General features: G+C 43.8%; 4 protein-coding genes across 4 annotated transcripts; 1 reads left to right on the forward strand and 3 right to left on the reverse strand.

The window, feature by feature from the left end:
- Nucleotides 1-166: 166 nt before the first annotated feature.
- LOC118315839 (parathyroid hormone-like) lies at nt 167-10,418 on the reverse strand. Its single transcript, XM_035643442.2, has 4 exons — nt 9,948-10,418; nt 2,185-2,364; nt 1,046-1,141; nt 167-947 (listed from the first exon to the last, which is right to left on the reverse strand). Exons 2-4 carry the CDS (start codon nt 2,331-2,333, stop codon nt 686-688), a joined length of 507 nt encoding a protein of 168 aa, XP_035499335.2. The 5' UTR covers nt 2,334-2,364; nt 9,948-10,418; the 3' UTR covers nt 167-685.
- Nucleotides 4,928-13,791, forward strand: si:ch211-176l24.4. Its single transcript, XM_035643440.2, has 4 exons — nt 4,928-4,954; nt 9,964-10,088; nt 11,521-12,883; nt 13,115-13,791. The coding sequence occupies exons 1-4, from the start codon at nt 4,928-4,930 to the stop codon at nt 13,262-13,264; spliced, it is 1,665 nt and encodes a 554-aa protein (XP_035499333.2). The 3' UTR covers nt 13,265-13,791.
- Nucleotides 13,792-14,500: 709 nt separating this feature from the next.
- On the reverse strand, nt 14,501-15,406 carry zgc:162634 (uncharacterized protein LOC555881 homolog). The gene has a single exon (XM_035643201.2). It carries the CDS (start codon nt 15,404-15,406, stop codon nt 15,194-15,196), a length of 213 nt encoding a protein of 70 aa, XP_035499094.1. The 3' UTR covers nt 14,501-15,193.
- Nucleotides 15,407-15,512: 106 nt separating this feature from the next.
- LOC118315712 (protein preY, mitochondrial) lies at nt 15,513-16,864 on the reverse strand. The gene is made up of 2 exons (XM_035643200.2): nt 16,573-16,864; nt 15,513-15,645 (listed from the first exon to the last, which is right to left on the reverse strand). Exons 1-2 carry the CDS (start codon nt 16,785-16,787, stop codon nt 15,513-15,515), a joined length of 348 nt encoding a protein of 115 aa, XP_035499093.1. The 5' UTR covers nt 16,788-16,864.
- Nucleotides 16,865-20,873: the final 4,009 nt, after the last annotated feature.

The following is a 20,873-nucleotide window of genomic DNA, read 5'->3' on the forward strand; positions in this document are numbered from 1 at the left end:
CTGGGATCAATTCTATATTCTCTATTTATATTCTATATATGTTATTGGTCTTCTGCAGTTTACAGCAGCTGGGATAACGAGCACACAAATAACCGATGAAAACAACGACTTTTAAGAAAATCAATTCATTTATTTTGATATTCATTCGTATCATACTGTACACACCTAGCATAGTTATCAAAGTAAAAAAAACATGACCTATTTTATACAGGCTAGTTGAACATATAAAAATATATAATTTACTTCTGTGTTGTGTAAGTTCATAAACCTTAGTTTACAGTCAAAATACAAGTTAAAACAACATTAGCATAAGTCCTGCAAGGCAAAACAATAAGTTATGAATTAAATATATTTAAACTAGACTGATGTAAAATAAAAGACAGTAGATAAGGGCTTTGTCAAATCATAAACAACACTGTTGGTCCAACTCTTCATCTCCTTTACAACACCACCTGTTAAATACATAAAAGTGCATGTGCACTATGAGGAATTGTTGCCTCGTCAAGGTTTTTATAAATATCAATTTCTTAAATTAAATGTCACAAATAAAAGTAAAAATGTACAATAAATAAAGGACAAGTGCATTATGATGAACTAGAAACTTTTTAAAATTAAATAAGCAGCCTGAACTTCGGTTAAAAAAAAAAGAATGTTGTAAACAGTTCTGAAAATAAAAATAAAGAAATCATGACTGTTGTGACTTGAGGAGCTTTTCCATGAAGTTCAGAGCGAACTCCATCTCATCCGGACTGAGGTCGGGCAGGTCCTCGTGACGCCTCCTCGCCGGCCGCCCCGCCTCCACGCTACTGCTGCTGCCGCCGCTACCGCCCCGGTCCGCGGCGGTGTGGATGCCCCGCAGCATCGTCTGCAGCCAGTCGCGGCGCTCCTGCACCTGCTTGTGCTCCCCGAGGTTGTGCATGAGCTGGACCTCGCTCACCGTCCGCTTTCTGTGTCATGAGATCAATCAAAACATTAATTTGCCATGTACAAAAAATTTCTAAAAAATTTTAAGTGAAGTAAGGAGTTTGGTGGGAGGTGAACGTACCTCAGGGGACGTCCTTCACACAGGGAGAGGTGTAGAATACAGAGTGAAATGAAAACAATTTGATAATCCGTATGTCGCATTGTTGACCTCAATGACCTATTGAAACAAAAAACGAAAAACAATCTTTACCGGTCCAAAGTTGTACATGTGAACATTGGTAAAAACTTATTTATTAAACAAATATATTTTGTCAACAACTTTAAAATAAGTGAGGATTGTGGGTAATTGTCCATGACCAGAATAAATGTAGGATTTTTTTGAGAGATTTAAGGTGTAAGTTTTTAATTTATCTTGAAATCCTTAAATTCTTTAAAGGCACATTTCCCAATAGTGGGATTAATAAAGGTTTGTGTTATTTTATTTGATCTTATCTTAACTTTACTTATCTTGTCTTATGTTATGTTATGTTATCTTGTCTTATCTCATCTTAATTTAACTTATCTTGTCTTGTCTTGTCTTATGTTATGTTACGTTGTTATGTTATATTGTATCATCTTATGTTATCTTATCTTGTCTCATCTTAACTTAACTTGTCTTATTTTATCCTATCTTGTCTTATCTCATCATAACATGTCTTATGTTATCTTATCTTGTCTTATCTGATCTATGTTATGTTATGTTATGTTATGTTATCTTGTCTTATCTCATCTTATCTTGTCTTATGTTATGTTATGTTATCTTGTCTTATCTCATCTTATCTTGTCTTATGTTATGTTATGTTATCTTGTCTTATCTCATCTTATCTTGTCTTATGTTATGTTATGTTGTTATGTTATGTTATGTTATGTTATGTTATCTTGTCTTATCTCATCTTAACACGTCTTATATTATGTTATGTTATGTTATGTTATGTTATGTTATCTTGTCTTATCTCATCTTAACACGTCTTATGTTATGTTATGTTATCTTGTCTTATCTCATCTTATGTTATGTTATGTTATGTTATGTTATGTTATCTTGTCTTATCTCATCTTAACATGTAATATCTTATCTTGTCTTATGTTATGTTATGTTATGTTATGTTATATTGTCTTATCTCATCTTAACTTAACTTATCTTATGTTATCTTAACTTAACTATCATATATAAATGAGTATAGGAATCAACTTAAGCCAAGACACAGTCCATGCTGAACATACCTGTGGCTGCTCCTCAGTAAAACTTCTGTCTGTCTGTGAGTCAGTCTCCTCTGGTGTTTAGCTCCCATCAGTTCTGATGAGCTCTGGACTCCCCGGCTTCCCTTTTTATAGCCGCCGGGCGCCGGCCATTGATGAGCTGCTGCCTTCATTACTGCTGTTGTGATGTCACAGCTCCAGCTCCTGGAGAGAAGAGGAGGAGGAGGAGGAGGAGGAGGAAGAGGAGGAGGGGGCTCAGAGGAGGCGTTACCATTCCTGAAAATTTATGTCTGCAAAAAAATTTTACATGATAAAACAACAACCTTTATACCAAACGGCACTTTTCCCAAGGAGTTTTCTTTTACGCACAGAACTTCCCTCCACATTTTTTAATCTTTGATCTTTGGCCACATCCATTAGTCCACATCTAACGTGGCCTTTGTCCCGACTCCCGGGCCCGTCTCGCAACAATAGCACTAACGTTTGGACGGATTTATGACTCTCGTTGGCCATTAGGAAAAAGTCTCCCTGGTTACAAAGGCACTTTGCTCAAGAATTAGCATTGTCTTAATGAGTTTTGTCTCCCTCCGACCTGACGTCAGGGAAAACTTCCTGAATCAAGAAGAGTAAGCTGGAATTCAGGAGGTGTCAGAGGATGATGATGCTGCTGCCGTCACCGTCTTACTCATCATGACCGATTTTAACTGAGAATCCCCGAAACATCTGCCGAGTCACGACCTGGTCACAGGTTTTGTTTGATTTAACTGGAACCGTTCAATTGTAATCGTCAAGAGTGTTGAATCTGCGCGTGAAAAAGAGGAGGATCCTGAGTGGATAGACTCGGACAGCCGAAGCCTCGTGTTACGTTCACATGAAGTTCGGACAGTATTTTTTTCTGATTGTGTTCCCCCCCGAATCACAGAAAACGTATAAATGGAATCATTTTGCTTCTATGTGCTCAGTTCTAACGATTCCTGCTTGGAACAACTGCATGATGGGATATTCCAAGAACGTGTTATGGTTGTTGTTGTTGTTGTTGTTGAGATTTTCATCTTAGAACAACACAAATTGGTGGCTGATCTCTTGTTGTGGATGATTAAAGTATCTTTCTCTTCTTCCTGCTCCTTTTGTCGTTCGTGGAATGTGTATAAGTATTAGTGCATTGTTTGTTTTGTAAAATTGTTTTGGGTTACACCGAAATGAAATTAAATCTGCGTGTGAATTTTTTTTCAGGTTGAATTTGAATAATATATGTTTAATACATTCAACATAATAAGATTCATTAAAAAGATTTGAATTTGCACATTGTGAAACTAAGTTGTCAAAACATCACTTAAGTTCTCAACCAGCTGCAACACTCTGTGCTTGCCCAGATTCAAAATATGAGATATGGAAATATGAGATTAATCGTCTTCTTTGAAAAGTTAAAGAACTTCTGTCTGTAGTTTAATTCACGGTAGAATCATCGAATCATTTCTCTTGGATTAGGTCGTTTTCTCCTCAAATTCAGTTTATTTCTTCTACTTTAGCATTTCCTTTTTTTGCAGTGCACATGTTATACTTTGCATTTTATTTTCTAATCTGCTTTGAGTGATCTTTTAGCTTTCAGGCCTCTCATCCATAACTATTTTATTAAATCTCAGATCTCTCCACCCTCCACCCTCCACCCTGCCTCCTCCGTCTGTCATCCAGGCATCTCAGCCCTCAGCGCTCCGCCACAGGTGTCCCAGGGGCGTCGGTCCACACAGCTCATGCAGCCTGCTGCCTACGGTACTATTATGGTCACACACACACACACACACACTCACACACTCACTCACACACACACACACAAACCGCACATTAGGTAATCACGAGGGTATGAGTTTTCCAAATGTCACAGGAGCTGGGAATGTCTATGTCATGACACGAAGGCTGCGTTCGCACCGAGCAGCTTGTTAATCTGCGGTGGAACTGATTCGTTAAAAAAGAAAAAGAAAAAAGACTTTACGCTGCGGTTGCAGAGTGATGTATTATGGGAAGCGCTAATGAGAGACGATGCAGCTCCCGAGTTATTTTTTTTATTCAAGCAATTGGCAATTAAGATGATCGAACGAACAAAACTGATCCACAAAAATCTAACTCTTGAGGGAAGGTCTGCCCACTTCGGTGTCCGCAAAACATTTCAGGGATGTTGCCGGTTAATCCGAACTTTTATCAGCCCATCATACAAAAATAATAATCTGTTATTCAAGCAGCTACAGCAGTCGTGAGTGAGCCATCAGTGCTTCACATCGGGGGACATCTAGCGAACGGACGGCGGTATCGATCGCCCTCTGACGTCGGCCGTCTGCACCTGTTGATGCACAAACCGACGGCTCCGGGCGGCTCAGCGATCAAAGCCTGTTTACGTACCAGCGCTCACATGATTTACGGCGATCGGCACATGGGGACGCTGACCTCCACTCGCTTTTCCCAGTGATACTAAAACGGACCGGCGGTGGCCACGGCCTGTTTAGATGACACCCGCTGAACGCGTCGACCTCTGACCCCCAGCTCGGCGCCCTAAAACCATGTCATCCGCATTACCTCATGCCGCCGCAGCGCCAGGCATGTTGCCCTACGGCAACACCGAGGTGCGTGGGAATAAGGGAAGAGGACTCAAGAAGTCACCGATGGAAATCCCACAACAGCAAAAACGACATCATCTGTACATGATGAAATCATCAATAGCAGATTTGTCTTTATACGCTGAGCCGCCTCGGCTGTAAACAAAGGAATCATCGACATGCCGGGCATCACCATCAACCGTCAGGTGCATCAGTAAGTCAAGCTGCCGCCCGACACTTCAGAATAGTCACAGGAGGAGTAAATAAGGAGAAGGGGGGGTGGGGACGGCTATTTCAGAGCAGGCTTTGACTCTTGTTTTTACGGCTGGGTGACGGCATGTCCCGGCTGGGACGGTGACAGAGAGAGGACGAACAACATCACACAGGTGCTCGTGGCCTCGAATCGCTCAAAGGAGGGTTTCAAGTGTTCAATACAGGTGTTGTGATTTATAGGAAAAGAAATCGATTGAAAGAATTTGGTTGGATTCCAAAGGAAGAAGACAGGAAATGAAAACATGAACATGTTTTAAATACTTAAAGCGGCAGATACTGATATCTTTGACTGACGAGCTGAAAACACAATATGTTGACACGTTACCACCTTCTGAAGTTGTAATGGAGATCATGTTATCACACAGCTGCTCATTTATGCATTCGTCAAAGACAGCTATAACCATTGCTATCTGTCAGAGTTATGTTTCTTTCCCTCATTTTTATAGCAAGTGCTTTAACCGAATCAATAAAATCAAAGATGCCACAAAGCTGAGGAGTGTCTGATGATAACTATCTGTGCTTTAATTAAGATGCACCAACTGTTTCCACTTTGGTTGTACAAAAAAAAGATTAATGCATAGTTAACAGTTAGCACTTAATCTGGATTAGAAAAAATATCTTGTTGTTGATGTTCAGCAAATTACAGAGTAAAAGGAAAACTACCAGACAATAACAATCAGACAAATGTCTCAGTGTGTCTCACAACACATTTGACAACACTTGGATTTGTCAATGAGGAGTGAAACGCCTTACGGCTCACTGTGATTTACAGCCTTTACTATGCTGGCTCAGCTGCATGAGTGAGCTCATGAGCATTTCAGTCACTTCATCACTCCCCGTCTGACCTCGTTTTGCCAGAACCAACGTGTCCTGTCCTGTTCCCATGGCGTGGCACCTTCGTTTTCCTGCCACAGGAAACCATCACTCCCTTCACTCAGCTGGGATCATTGCTTTGACTAGGCCTTTGCACATTTCATCAATTCATCAGATGAGCAATAACTCGTGTCATGAGCCTAACATGTGTAAACCATCCTGCTCTGGAGTTTAGTCCAGCTCTGTGTGTTGTCCTCTCTCCGTGGGGACGATCAAAAGGACAAAACTGATCTACAAAATCCAACTCTTGAGGAAAGTAAAATAAAAAGTAATCAACCAACAGTTTATCTGGGCTTTCATCAGCCAATCATAGGAAATTAAATCAAACACAAATTTTGGATTTCAGCTGTTGATTTTATGTCGGCAGAGACTAACAGAGTAACTAACAAACCAACAAACAAACAGACCAACCAACCAACCAAGCAACTAACCAACCAACAAACCAACCAACAAACCAACAAACCAACCAACCAACCAACCAACCAACTAACCAACCAACCAACAAACCAACCAACAAACCAACAAACCAACCAACCAACCAACCAACCAACCAACCAACCAACAAACCAACCAACGACCAACCAACCAACCAACCAACCAACCAACAAACCAACCCAAAACCAACCAACCAAGTAACTAACCAACCAACCAACAAACTAACCAACAACAAACCAACCAACCAACAAACAAACCAACCAACGACCAACCAACCAACCAACCAACCAACCAACCAACCAACCAACAAACCAACCAACCAACCAACAACCAACCAACCAACCAACAAACCAACCAACAACCAACCAACAAACCAACTAATGACCAACCAACCAACCAACCAACCAACAAACCAACGACCAACCAACCAACCAACCAACCAACCAACAAACCAACGACCAACCAACAAACCAACCAACCAACAACCAACCAACCAACCAACCAACCAACAAACAGACAGACAGACCAACCAACTAAGCAACCAACCAACCAACCAACCAACCAACTGACCAACCAACTAACCAACCAACCAACCAACAAACAAACAGACTAACCAACCAACCAACCAACCAACTGACCAACGAACAAACCAACCAACCAACCAACTGACCAACGAACAAACCAACCAACCAACCAACAAACCAACAAACCAACCAATCGACCGACCGACCAACCGACCAACCAACCAACAAACCAACAAATCGACCGACCGACCGACCAACCAACCAACAAACCACACATTGTCTCCAGACCTCGGGTGTGTTTTCACTTTACCTGTAGGCCACCGTAGTTTCTCCTTCACGCTTGGAAAGGGGTGGGGTTGTCATTTGGAAAGCGATTCTTACAATTTGCCACCCACGGTGGTCGCCATGGCAACAGAAAACTCCCCGCAGATGAGCAACAAAAAACGAGGTCATTAAGTTGGAAGGAGGTTTATAGCGACCTGATTACTCCTCCAACGCGATCGCGCTTTTCAGGGCTAAAACATGATAATGGTGCACATCTCAGCTCCCTCTCGCTCTCTCTGGTCCACCGCAAAACCTGAGCCCGTTAAAAATAACAACCAGAGGAAGAGGTATTACACCAGTCTGCAGCCAGTTTTTATTATTTTTTTTCCAAAACAGAGAGCAGGCTGGAAATCTCCGCCTGTGGCCAAGTAGCTCCTGAGTCATTTGCGCTAATCGCTCCAATCAACCCCCGCAGATGAATTATGGTCATTTAGTGCCGCGGGACGGCGGAGGTCTTACTCATAACAACCTCCTTAAACTCCCAGTCACAACCAAAAATAGAAGAAACGCTTGAGTTTCTGCGCGAGAGGACAAACTGAACCTCGGCAGTCTGAAGCAGAGCTTCAACGTGACATTACGTTTGCTTCTTTTGTGAATTGTGGCCTCTGGCCGCTCACGCCTGAATAGATCCATGACTCGAGCTTCTAGACATGAGAAAGTTTGGGTTCTTAATGTTTTATATGTTTCACATCATTCTGAACATACAGTCTCAAACCGAAATTAGTCCGAACACAGTGTCGACCGTGCATTGAGTTTTTATCTCTAAAGTCCATTTCGTCGTGTTGCTGTATTTGCGGCACACGTTTTGTCGTATCAATGAAGATATTTGTCCTAATTTGCTCGTGTTCTGTCTCGTTGAATGTGTTTTCTCCAACTGCCGCAGTGCGTTGAGTTCTCTCAGCCACCCAGTTATTGTTCCTGTCTGAAGTGTAAGATGCACCTTTATTGATCCCCTGCAGAGGAAATTAAATTTGACATATAGCAGCACAAAAAAGTGGCAGTTCACAGGGAAACAAAGTGAGAACAAAAGAACAGTAGAAACAGGATCCAGATCAATAAAATTATAGGATGAGATAATAAAAATAGAAAAATATCATTATACATGAATCATAAATTATAGACTTATTCCATTTAAGTGCAGTGAAACACAGACTGTTAAAGTAGTTGCACAATATGTATCTTAAATCCAGATTTCTACTGTTCGTGTGCAATACGTCCCTGAAACACAGATATGTCAATACACATGTGCAAATATGTGGATAACAGTAATTTTTGACTGTGATTCTTGGTGTTTGAGTCTTAAGACTGTGGAGATTGTGGTGTTGTTAAAACGGACCGGACAGCTGGAAGAACCATAGATATATGTGATATAAAGAACGTGTTCGTATAACTGGTGTATAACTGCTGTGCCCTTAAATGAAGATATCAGAATCTTTCGGCGAGGTTGTCGGCCACCTGAAAAGTTCAAACCCCATCATTCACACACTATTATAATAAATATATTAATAAAGCTGCTATCTAATAAACTCCAGTCGTCTAATTCTCTATAGAAACCAACTCTTCAGACTAACAGGGGGTAAAGGAGGATGCTGCCGCGGTGCAGACACAGAACAGGGGAGAGGATTTTTCTGTTGTCAAACTAATGGTCGCGGCGGCAGGCGGGACACAAATGGGTCACAGAGATACTTGGGAGAAAAATTGCCGCCTGGACTCTGTAATGGAAAATGCTGTAATCGTGCCGAGGTCCACGGTTCCTTCCTTCTTTCGTTCCAGAGGTCATCGTAATAAAAAATATCAGGAATATGTTCATGCGTTGTTGCTGTCAACCAGTCGATTTAGATTCATGACTACATGAAACAGGAACATATTGTATGTTACTCAATGAAAAGGGGGGGAAATGTTATAAAATGATGTAATTGTTCACGCTGGAAATATCAATTTGACAAAGAGAGAGCTTTTAAACACATCTTATATTCCTTAGTTGCCATGGAGATGGTTGAGTGTTTAATCACATGACCTGAGTATTGAGTAAACTTTCTTTCTTTCTTTCTCTCAGAAAAGATAAATGATGGATGAAAAGATTTTTCATCATATTTTCATTTAGTAATAGTAATTTGGAAGGCTGGTACACTCGGGTGCTCACGGGATACTCGGATTCCTCAACGTAATTCCATTCCGACCTTGATGAGGAAACAAAAAATTAGCTATAGTATTCAAGTTTTCAACAAAAAAAAATATGCAAATGAATACTCGTTGACAAAGGTAGTGTAGAAAAATACTGATAATTTTGCAAGTTTATACATTTCAGTTTTGAGAGAGACTTTATTTAAAAAAAAATTTAATTAAGTAATTTGCAGCTGTTAAGAAATGGACAGGACCAGGCTTCTTTCTGTCTCTTCTCAAACCCAAATAATGTATTTGTGTCATGGAAAATATTTAGTTTTTTTTAAATTTTGTAATTGATGTCAATGCTGCTGCCGTTACTCTTCCTCCCTCATCCTCATCATCACCACCAGAGAAGAGCAGGTCACAAAATGGCGACATCTGGCGGTGAAAAGTCTGAACAGTTTCTAAAAAACTCTGGAGTGTTTGGTGTTTATTAGCAGTAAGTTGCATTTACTGACTTTGTTATAATTTAAAGCTAAAATGCAGGTTTGACTTTTTTTTACTTCACGTTTTATAAGAGTTTATAAGAGTTCTTTAGTATATGAAGTTTGCATTGAGAAGGAAAAAGAAAAAAAAAAAGACGGCATGTTATTTTATTGCTTACTTTCTTCAAGTTGTAGTTTGGAAATTTCCGCTTCCTCTTCGTCGCCCTCGAAACCGCCAGTCTTCACCAGACGCACCTGAACGCAGCACGAGGTCTGCGCGGCAGCGGCGGCCTGTTTGAAGTGGAGCGCGTCGGCCGCAGGTAAAGAGCAGCTACATCCCCACGTGCAGCTCCACGAACACGGTCCACACGCGAACCTCGACACGTTCGAACACACGCGGGCCGTTTCCACGCCTGGGTCAGTGTCGCCATGGCGACGAGACGCCACGGCTTCGTGACAATGTTGCAGCTCCGAACGAAATTCCACCTGTTTCCGCTCGCGCGCAGAGACTCATCTTCATCTTCATCTTCATCTTCATCTTCATCTTCATCCGGGACGAGGGAGTGGAACAGACGACACGTCCCGATCGTCGGACACGTTATGGCTAATAACAAGCATGCCGACCGATATATCGGAGAATATCGGCCCGATATGAGCGCTTACCTTCACCGATATGAAATCGTTTATTGTACAGGATAAACAATGCAGGCGGCATAAAACTTGTAGCTCTACAAACACAAGGTGTCATCTTACATATCCGCATCATACTATTTAGATGTTAAGACAAGATATTAGGGTTAATAATATGCAACATTGATTATTAATCTGTCTTCCCACGGATACGCAACAATACACTGTGTTGTCTTTGCCGCCGATATGTTGGATCATCAGCCCTGAAATGAGCGCTTACGTTTACTGATATGAAATATTTTACTGTACAGAATAAACTGTGCAGGGAAAAAAAATTGCGTTTAACTTTCATATTTTACGTAAAATATCTATTTTTTAAAAATTCAAGTTCTATATATTTGGTTGTATTTGTGTTTTCTTTTTATTTATAGTTATGTTTGATAAAGTTTCTGTTTAAACTAAAACATCACGACTCAGTTACACATCATAGAAATCATTGACGGATTAAAATGTATAAATATCTATCGTCCATGTATTGGTATTGGAAATCCCTAATATCGATATCGGTATCGGTCTCTACATAAAACTCATAGTTCGGTGTAAAACTTCACTCGGGAGCAGGACACAAACTAAATATATTTGCGTTAAGGATATTTGTGGACACTCTCACAGGAAACTCGCAGGAATTTTTTCTTTGCAAAATTCCGGTTATAGATTGATCAGCATGATTCTTCAGATATATAGAAGCAGGATGGAAAGAAAAGCATCTGTGAGATTAATGTGAATAAATTAGCGTAACGAACGTAAACGTTTTCCTTTAAAAGCAGGATGGGTCAAATATGACCGCTGCCACGTGTCACGTCCTTTTTCTCCCCCCTTCTGTTTAATATCACCGACTGACAGATCAGTCAGGAAAGTAATTACCAGATAATTACTATCGCTGCCCGACATTTAGCTAAAAACTAATAGGGTCTAATAAAATCCATCCTGTGGTCAATTGAAATGATAAGGTCGTAGCCTTGGCATAAGTTCAAAGAGATAGAACAACGACTATTGCTTTATACTTTATTACAGTTCAGTGTTTCTCATCTCTACATGTGTCTGACTTCTCCTTCCCAACAGACTCATGTGTGACTTCGAGGACAGAGACGCGTTCTGGGAGTTCCTGATTTCACCTGGGAAGGGGAAAAGAAAGAGGAAGAACTCCCAAAAGGCCCAAAAATGTGTCAAACGCAGAAACGACATCGACGCTAAAACCAACGAGAGCAACTACGACGACGCGAAGAAGAAGAAGAAAATGAAGAAGAAGAAAAAGAAAAACCCCAAATACAAAGAGGCGATGGGGGAAAGGAAAGTGAAGAAGAAAGAATGGAAGAAGAAGAACAAAGCGTCGGTGGCGTTGGACGACAGCTTCATATTCACGCAGGGTGTCTCGGGAGAATCCGGTCCGGCGGCAAAACCAGAACCGAAGCCTGATCGCGTACAGACGAAAACCAAAAGAAAAAAGGTGGCGTTTGATTTGTCGCCGCGCTACATCCCCGCCAAACGACCGAAATTCGTCCCGTCAACGCCCAAAGAGAAGCATGTGGCAGGGGGCGGCGAGAGTCGCTCGCCGGTGGCGGCGACGCAGCGCGGCCAGACTCAACCCAGCGACGACGACTCCCCGTGCGCCAGCGACGACATCAACAGCCAGGACCTGTTCATCACGCAGAAGACGTTCCGGACGTCGCCCCGCGAGCCGTCCGGCGGCGAAGCTCTCGGTACGACCCCTCCGCCAATCGCACGGCCGTTACCTGACGGATCAAATCTACAGCAGCGTCGTAAAAGGGACGAAGAGCAGATGACAGCCTCAAAAGAAGAAGAAGAAGAAGAAGAGGAGAGGTGGTTGTTCACACAGCGACGTCCCGAGGAGGAAAGTTTTCCGAGACAGACGGAGTCAAACTCAAACCCCAGAGGAGCGAATCCTTTCCTGGACGATCCAGTCGTAGTGAACTCCTCCCTGGACGTATCAAAATCCTGTCCGTCGAGCCGACAGTCTCCTCCGGGTCGTCTCGACTCGGACGACGCTTCCCCGCTTCCCCGCCGGACGTCAAATTCGACCACCTCCTCCACCCAGACGGAGAACTTCTTCACCGCCGAGTTGTCCTCCTACCTCCGCTTCTGCCAGAAGAGTCTACGCGTCGAGAACGCGGAAGCTCTGGACTTGAGTCTGCCGCTCAGGGCCAGGAACGACCTCGGCAGGTGTTCGTCCGTGACGGAGACCGGTCACGGAGGCCCCGGCCGGCGGCCATCTTGTTCCTCAGACTCGAAGGACGCGGAGGTGAAGAAGGAGGAGCCTCCCGGCCGACAGCGATGCTCCGTCCGCCTGCAGAGGAAACTAGGCAAAAGGACCCCGAGCCCGCAGTCAGAGTCCGAGGCCAAGTCGGCGGACGCGATGACGTCCAGCGAAGACTGCGACGCCACCGGCAAGCCGGACCTGACGCAGGTGACACCGCGTCTACAATGAATAACATGTGGTAAAAACTACAGTGGCAGTCGGCCATCACAGGAAGTGACTGAGCCTTTTTTTTAAAATAGGATGTACAGTATGTGTGACCCAGTTTTAAAGATTTACATCCAGGATATATATACCAGGATATAACTGTATTAAAAGACGGTGTCGTGTTAAATGTCATCGACTTGTCTCCGTTCTCTTTGTCTGTCCATTGGTCTTCAGGTCCGAGCGGTTCAGACGAGACTCAACGAGTCGTTCTTCTTCAAGGCGAAGGGCGACGGTCCGTCGCAGAGGCCGGCGTCTCCGCTGATGAAGCTCGCCCAGGGCCGGGAGGTGACAGGCGGGAAGGGTCGCCAGCACCCGAGGTCATGAGGATGTCGTCGGTGGTTCTCACGTTCTTGAAGAGCGCCACCTACAGAGTGGGCAGGTGAATGAAATTCAGCTCTTGATGAACTGTCACGTTGGTCGGCCCCTTTTTCAAAATGCAGAGTCTGACACGGCAGCTCTGCAGTAACATCCTCCTTCATGTTTGTGTCAACTCCATGGTTAAGTTTTCAGGTCGTGTGTTTCTTGTATTTTGTCCGCCGCCATTTTTTTTAATCAACGAGGGAACTAACAGAAATGTCTCTTTGTGTGATGCGACACAGTTTAACAGCAAAACAAAACTATACGCTCTGAAATTATCGTACGTCTGATTTAACAAGTGAACAGGAACCTTCGAGGAGTTACTGCAGGACGTTCGCTTTAGCCAGGTTTACCTAATTAACTGAAACCTTTACTGTACATACTATCTTTGTTTGTATATGACCTGAATTTTCAAGTTGTACGTTTCTATAATGTTGTTATAGTGTTTTTATTGACGGGTTTGTTGTGCGAGTTCCTGTTTTTACTTATCAGTTTCAGTGGCAATTCAGAAAACTGTCTCTCAGAGATTTGTCCTTTGTTCCGTATTAAAAAAAAAGTTTATATCAATTTAAAGCTCTAGTGTGCAATTTTTCTGGCGGCATCTGGTGGTAAAGTTGCAAACCACAACCGACTGAGCAACCGACAGGGGACACTTTATGGTGGCGCACCGCTGATTCCATTTCCGGTTGACGTAGAAACATCGAGACTCACACGCAGGTCGGGTCCACTTCATGTTACTATATTTAACTCATATATGAACACATAGTGGGGCTGCATGGTGGCGTAGTGGTTAGCACCTCACAGCAAGAAGGTTCTGGGTTTGAGTCCCGGTTCAAACCAACCAGGGCCTTTCAGTGTGGAGTTTGCATGTTCTCCCCGTGTATGCGTGGGTTCTCTCCGGGTTCTCCGTCTTCCTCCCACAGTCCAGAGACATGCAGAATGGGGTCAGGTTCATTGGAGACTCTAAATTGACCGTAGGTGTGAATGTGAGAGTGGATGGTTGTCCGTCTCTGTATGTGGCCCTGTGATAGGCTGACGACCTGTCCAGGGTGAACCCCGCCTCTCGCCCAATGTCAGCTGGGATTGGCTCCAGCCCCCCCGCGACCCTTAAGTGGATAAAGCGGTAGACGATGGATGGATGAACACAGTTATAGACAATATATTCAATTTCTGTGAACAAGTTCTTCTAAATATTACACATTGTAGCTTTAAGTGTATTTATTGTACAGGATCAGTTTACAATGTTCTACAATCTGCAAAAAAACTGCTGAGTTATAACAGTGGAGTTGGTAAATCCTTAATTAATCTTTATTAATTTCACCACCATAGCGGCATGTAACAGCGTCATATGTCATTTGCCACAACAGAAATATAATACAGTTAAAAAGTTAAAGCTTTGAGTTCGGCTCAAACATCATGATCTAACTGTAAAAAAACAAAACAGGATGAGAAGTCGTCAGCTGTTATTCTGTGTTTTAAGCAAAATTATTTCCACTATTCAAAACAAATCTTTATTTATAGTATTGCTGGTTATTTTCTTCAGCCCAAAAATCTGCCCATGTTTACACTGAAAACTGACCTATGTGTTAAAACGTTTCGTGTCCTACCCTGCGTTCCATTATACCTCGGAAATCAGAATTGCGACTCGTTCCAGTTGCAACTTCCGACTCCGAGGTCGGTAATTCCGAGCTCCGAGTTATAATGGAACGCATAATTATTTCCATAATTTCCTCTCAATCACAACACGTATTGCTGAAGCTTGTTATATTCCCGTTCCTGCCATTAAACGTCACCGTAGTCGTGTTTGTAATACAATGACGTGATGTCCAACCTTCCACCGCCACCTTTTGGTTTACTACATGTTTTGGTTTAAATAAAAGACGGGTCCTTCGTCACCTAGTTGTGTCTGAAGAGCTTGATGCCAATCCAGCTCCAGAGGTGGAAGAAGACGTAGACGGGGATGGTGACCGGCAGCAGCAGGCTGTAGAAGCACAGGCTGCTGCTGCTGGTGCAGCCCTGAGGGAAGTTCTCGTCCACCGCCGCCGAGTAGAACAACCCCAACAGGGAAACTATCGGGACCAGTCCCACCATCATGGACAGGGAGAACATACTGGTGAGCTGTGGTTTCGATTCAATATCACTGATGTGATGTGATCACGCGCACTTTGGCGCTTAACAGAAGTGGAGTCTGTTTTTTATGCCGTGACGGATTCTTCTACTCTTGCGTCGCGGGCGCGTCCTTCTGAATGAGTCGTGCGTCCTGGGGGATCATGTTGGGGATGCCGTCGGTGATGGGGTAGGCGATGCCGAGCTCCTCGTTGATCAGCTCGTTGGTCTTGGCCTCATATCTGGGAGGGAAGAGAGCAACGTAGAGCTGAGTGTCAGTTGTGTGTCCGTGTGTGTGTGTGTCAGTCGTGTGGCTGTCGCGTGTCTGTTGACTCGTCTGTTGTCTCAGTCGCGTGTGTCTACCGTGTCTGTCATGTGTCTGTCGTGTGTCAGTGTGTGTGTCTATTGTGTCAGTTGTGTTTCTGTTGTGTGTCGGTTGTGTGGCTGTTGTGCGTCTGTTGTGTGTCAGTCATGTGTCTGTTGTGCGTCTGTTGTGTGTCTGCTGTCTGTCAGTTGTGTTTCTGTTGTGTGTCGGTTGTGTGTCTGACTGTGTCTGTTGTCTGTCAGTTGTGTTTCTGTTGTGTCAGTTGTCTGTCAGTTGTTTCTGTTGTGTCAGTTGTGTCTGTTGTGTGTCAGTTGTGTGTCAGTTGTGTGTCTGTCTGTGTCTGTTGTCTGTCAGTTGTGTTTCTGTTGTGTCAGTTGTCTGTCAGTTGTGTGTCTGTTGTCTGTCAGTTGTGTGTCAGTTGTGTGTCTGTTGTGTGTCTGTCTGTGTCTGTTGTCTGTCAGTTGTTTCTGTTGTGTGTCTGTTGTGTGTCTGTTGTCTGTCAGTTGTGTGTCTGTCTGTGTCTGTCTGTGTCTGTTGTCTGTCAGTTGTGTTTCTGTTGTGTCAGTTGTCTGTCAGTTGTTTCTGTTGTGTGTCAGTTGTGTCTGTTGTGTGTGTCAGTTGTGTGTCTGTCTGTGTCTGTTGTCTGTCAGTTGTGTTTATGTTGTGTCAGTTGTCTGTCAGTTGTGTGTCTGTTGTCTGTCAGTTGTGTGTCTGTTGTCTGTCAGTTGTTTCTGTTGTGTGTCAGTTGTGTGTCTGTTGTGTCTGTTGTCTGTCAGTTGTGTGTCTGTTGTCTGTCTGTTGTCTGTCAGTTGTGTGTCTGTCTGTGTCTGTTGACCCGTCTCACCTCAGCGGCTTCTTGGACAGAGGACAAACCAGGAAGTGGAGCAGTCCGGTGTCAAACGGCGGCGGCGCTGCTCCTCCTCCTTCGTCCTTCACGTCCGAGAAGCTCCTCACGAACAGACTCGACGGATTCACCACTCGACTCAAAGCTTCGTGTCTCAAACTGCGATGAACACGAACCGTCGCAGTCACGAATTCACCAAAAACGCCGCGAAACATCTCAAAACCCCGAAAACTGCCGAAACACTCTGCGACCGGAAGCAGCTGCGGCGGTGTAACCGCAGAACGGGACCTCTACTTCCTGTGAACTGAAAAACGCTCGTCAACAGTTCCTCTTATCCACTTCCCATGGATTTGTTTGTTTTAATCGCTCAAACATGAATTATTTTTTAAATATTATATATTATACGTAATATTTTTGTTATTATAGTCACGAATAACATAAATACGACTGGTTGTTAAGATTAAGATTAACTTTATTGTCCCACAAAGTGGGAACATTTGTCTTGGGCACTTCACCCATGCTGCAGCCATAGAAACCAACATATACAACATAATACGAATATTTCCAAACAACAAACAATAATTACAAATATAAAATAATAACTAATTAATAATAATAATAATATGACCTTGAATGGTGTGTAAAAACACGTTGGTCCGCCAGGTGGCAGTGTCGCACTGTTCATCTTGAGCTTGTTGTATTATCAGACTAGAGCAAGAATCAGAATACTTTTTTTTACAAACAAACTGAAATTCATTAATTTGATATAAGCCAGACAACAATAGATTCTGTAATCCATTCTTTTTTATTAGCCCCTTTATCATCCACAAGGAAATTTACATAAAAACAAGAAGGGAACAAGTGAAGAAGAATGGTCAGAATTCACTCCTCAGTGGAGTCGCAGTGAAGTCCAACACAAACTACATAAAAAAAGAAGAGTCAATATAATAGATATCAAGAAAAGGACTGAAAAATACAGAAAAATCCATAAAACAAAATCAAAACAAAATCAAAGCATAAAGTACAAATCATTAAAAGAGTTGGGGCCAAGATATAAATAGTTTTCAAGCCTTTATTTTCCACTTTTATCACTTTTATCACAGTTATGCATGAACACATTAAACGAGCTAGTGCTGGCATTCCACCTACAAGTATAAATATGATCTCTATTTGGAAATTATCACGAGATTGACAGAGTCAAAGGTCAACTTCAAGTTTAAATCTGTTTGTGCGGAAAGTTTAACTGGTAAAATTCGCTGGTACAAAAAGGACTTTCTATGACTTTTGATTTTTACACAAATCCAAAATCATATTTTCATCCTTAACGTATACGTTGTTAGGGATACGGTACCCTAGTATAGTCCCGTCTTGAGTCTATTAGCGTAAACATGCTTAAAGCTTGTAACCTCAAACAATTCAGCCCAGAAATGTTTGTGAACGTCTCTTGTGAGAAATGTCAGTGTCCAGCTCTGCTGCAGAAATGTTCAGCTTCTGTTCGAGCGTTGAAATTCTCATCTATCTCTGGATTAATGAGAATTGTCGATGACAGCAGCATAGTAATCGTCCTGCAGATACGCCTGCAGGCCGCTTCTCTTGGCCTCCTCCACCTTGGACCAAAGCACGACTGTGGGCCTTTCTGGTCCTCTGAGGAGAAGTCCTTCCAAAAGGGGATTTTCATCTGCTGAGAAAAACTTGACATTTGGGACGTCTTCCGAAAATGTAAAATGATCTGCTTGAGCTTTCTGACCCAGTCAGTATTCACCGTGCTTTGCAGTTGGTCTAAAACATATTGTAACATACGGTATTGTGGTCAATTCTACCATTATATAAAACACATGTAATATAATTTGTATTAACTGGAGGGAACTAATAGAGGCATAAATGATGAATTTCACAGTCACCATCTGAACTGTGGTTATATACCGGTCCGGAACATGATTTCCCAGCAGGTTATATCTATATATTATGAAATATTGTCAGAGAGCCGGGTGCCAGCTACGGCAGAATGCTCCCCCCCCCCCCCCCCCCCCCCCCACCCCATCTATATGGCTGAAGATATTGCTCTGAGACTTTTCTTGGCAGCGGCCCCGACTTGTTTGAAAAATTTGTGTCCAGCTGAAGCATATCTCACTGCTCAGCAATATAGTTTTTCTTCCCTATTCGGCAGCGGCTTACAGCCCTACAGGAGCCGTGTAGCCTGAGTGACTGGCTGATGGTTATCATTGATGTGCGAGTGGAAACTGAAGTACACATCTTGAACATGTCTCTCAAAGTCAAGAGAAAGTCACAGACTCGACGGAGCTCGCGATGATGATGCTTCTGTTATTTCGACCCGTTCTCATTTTTCCTCCCCCAGGCAGCGGGAAGCGTCATGTGTGGGTTTCATTTTCCTGGTGGAGTGAATCCCCTTCACACAGGCTTCCCACCGCATGGCAGAATACTTCCACTCAGTCGTCTCATCGCCGCGGACTCGTATATGGAGTTCATGGCGATTCCAGACGATCCCTCCGCGGCTTCCGCTGATTCAACAAAGCAAAAGCCTTTATTTCCTCGTTTTGAAAAAAGAAAATCTCATCTCAATAATGGGGGTTAACTTAGCTAACCGGAGTTATCTCTGCCTCAACGAAACGAGAACTAATACTTCAGATGTCATCACTGCTCTACATAGAGGAAAAGAAATGTTAATGTGATGTATTATTCGAGTGCCCTGCTAGAAGTAAGAAATCGAAGAAGAAGAATCCCAACGTCGTCTGGTTCCGTTCTGATCGTTTCCACGCTGAGCGCAGGTTTCATCTAATTAGAAACAGGAGATTAGGTTGTTTTTTTTTCTTCATCTCCATGGTGAAATATCGCTGACGTAGCGTTATGCACTTGCTCAACCTGATAATCAGATCCCAGAGGAGTTCCTTCGTCTCCCGTGAACCTTCAGTCCTCCACCCTCTTGCCCTCTCCTCCCTTCGGCTGCGCCTCATACCTTCTCCTAGTTTATACCTGTCCTGCTCCTGCCAACGACAAAAATAGAAGAAGGAGCTTAGCTCTCGCTAATGCACCCGATTGACGGACAGGCACAGGTCCAATGAAGCGTCGCCCTTCAATTAGGCCTCGGCGGTCGCCTGGCAACAGTGTTAACGACGTGTACCCTTCAATTAGGGCCTCCGTGGTCGCCCAGCGGGGGCGCGAGCCAATGAGGTGTGAGCGCGGGGGGGGGGGGGGGGCACTTTATCGTCCCCTCAAGGCCCCCGGAGCCTCGCTGGCTTTAATCACTCAGCCACTCTTTACGAGAAGCCTGCAGGTGCAAGCGCTTCGGCTCTTTCGCGACGGTTCGTCCTCAGAAGAAGAGGCAAAAGCGTAGAGAAGAAAAAAAAGGCCGTGCTCAGAAGGCGCCGCGTTAAAGGACGGATCGGCGAATTAGTGAAGATGCATCCTCCCCGTAATGGAGTCTATTAAAAGAGGGGGCGAGGGGGGGTCGGAAAGAAGACGTCTGAGCGAGGAGGAGTGAAAGGAAGAGGGCGGGACGGCGGAGGGGATAATGACGGAGCAAAGGTTGGAGTGAGTGAGTGAGAGTTTTCAAGCCTGCTGTTCAGCGAGCTAATGAGGGAGTCGGATGGTGGCTGGAGGTGATAATTACTGTATCCTCGGAGGTTGGGAGGCGGCGGGGGCCCACGTCACTGCCCCTGGGTTCACTGTACCACAGAGGGCAAACTGCTCCAGGGAAGGTTTCTGCTAGTCTAAGAGTTTCAAGCTTATAAATTCAGAGCATCGACAGAAGCCAGAATCCTTCCCTGACACTTGGAAGGTGACATTTCTTTCTTTTTTCCGGGGCGGGGGGGTTAGCAGCTCTTTATAGCAGAGTGAGTCATGCACCTGTTCTGGGAAATTTCAGGAGTAAAGGACACTTTTAAAACAGAGCTGTACGTCATGGAGCAAGTCCAAAAGTATCCCTGAGGCAGGTCCCCAGGTTCGCTGAGACAAGTTGAGTCTCGAGACTCGTCAAAGGAGAAAAGTCCAAGGTGTAGTCGACTGTAAAATGAAATGGACGTAGTTGCCAAGGCCGGAAAATGAAGCCAATGCCGAAGAGCCTGAAGCCTGTATTAACTGGAATCACCAGCAGAGGGCGACACTACCGGTAACGTCCAACCGGTGCATGGTTGCAGGCGTAGGTTGGGGCGCAGTGGACGAGCTCTCAGTCAGACCACGCCCCCAAACACGGCGCTAACAAACTAGCGCGTGACTTCACGGTGAGTTGCCACCTGCTCCGAGGAAAGAATCATCAGAGCAAATCAAATCTGAAGTGTGGCCGA

This window comes from Scophthalmus maximus, chromosome 7 (genome assembly GCF_022379125.1).
Source record: "Scophthalmus maximus strain ysfricsl-2021 chromosome 7, ASM2237912v1, whole genome shotgun sequence".
Lineage (NCBI taxonomy): Eukaryota > Metazoa > Chordata > Actinopteri > Pleuronectiformes > Scophthalmidae > Scophthalmus > Scophthalmus maximus.

Coding starts and splice junctions, on each gene's coding strand:
- LOC118315839 (XM_035643442.2), bottom strand. CDS start 2,333: ATGAAGGCAGCAGCTCATCAATGGCCGGCGCCCGGCGGCTATAAAAAG. Junction 1,142..2,184: donor TTACTGAGGAGCAGCCACAG/GTATGTTCAGCA, acceptor TTGTTTCAATAG/GTCATTGAGGTCAACAATGC. Junction 948..1,045: donor TGTGAAGGACGTCCCCTGAG/GTACGTTCACCT, acceptor CTCATGACACAG/AAAGCGGACGGTGAGCGAGG.
- si:ch211-176l24.4 (XM_035643440.2), top strand. CDS start 4,928: ATGCCGGGCATCACCATCAACCGTCAG. Junction 4,955..9,963: donor GCATCACCATCAACCGTCAG/GTGCATCAGTAA, acceptor TTCAAGTTGTAG/TTTGGAAATTTCCGCTTCCT. Junction 10,089..11,520: donor GTGGAGCGCGTCGGCCGCAG/GTAAAGAGCAGC, acceptor CCTTCCCAACAG/ACTCATGTGTGACTTCGAGG.
- LOC118315712 (XM_035643200.2), bottom strand. CDS start 16,787: ATGTTTCGCGGCGTTTTTGGTGAATTCGTGACTGCGACGGTTCGTGTT. Junction 15,646..16,572: donor CTGTCCAAGAAGCCGCTGAG/GTGAGACGGGTC, acceptor CTTCCCTCCCAG/ATATGAGGCCAAGACCAACG.
- zgc:162634 (XM_035643201.2), bottom strand. CDS start 15,406: ATGTTCTCCCTGTCCATGATGGTGGGACTGGTCCCGATAGTTTCCCTG.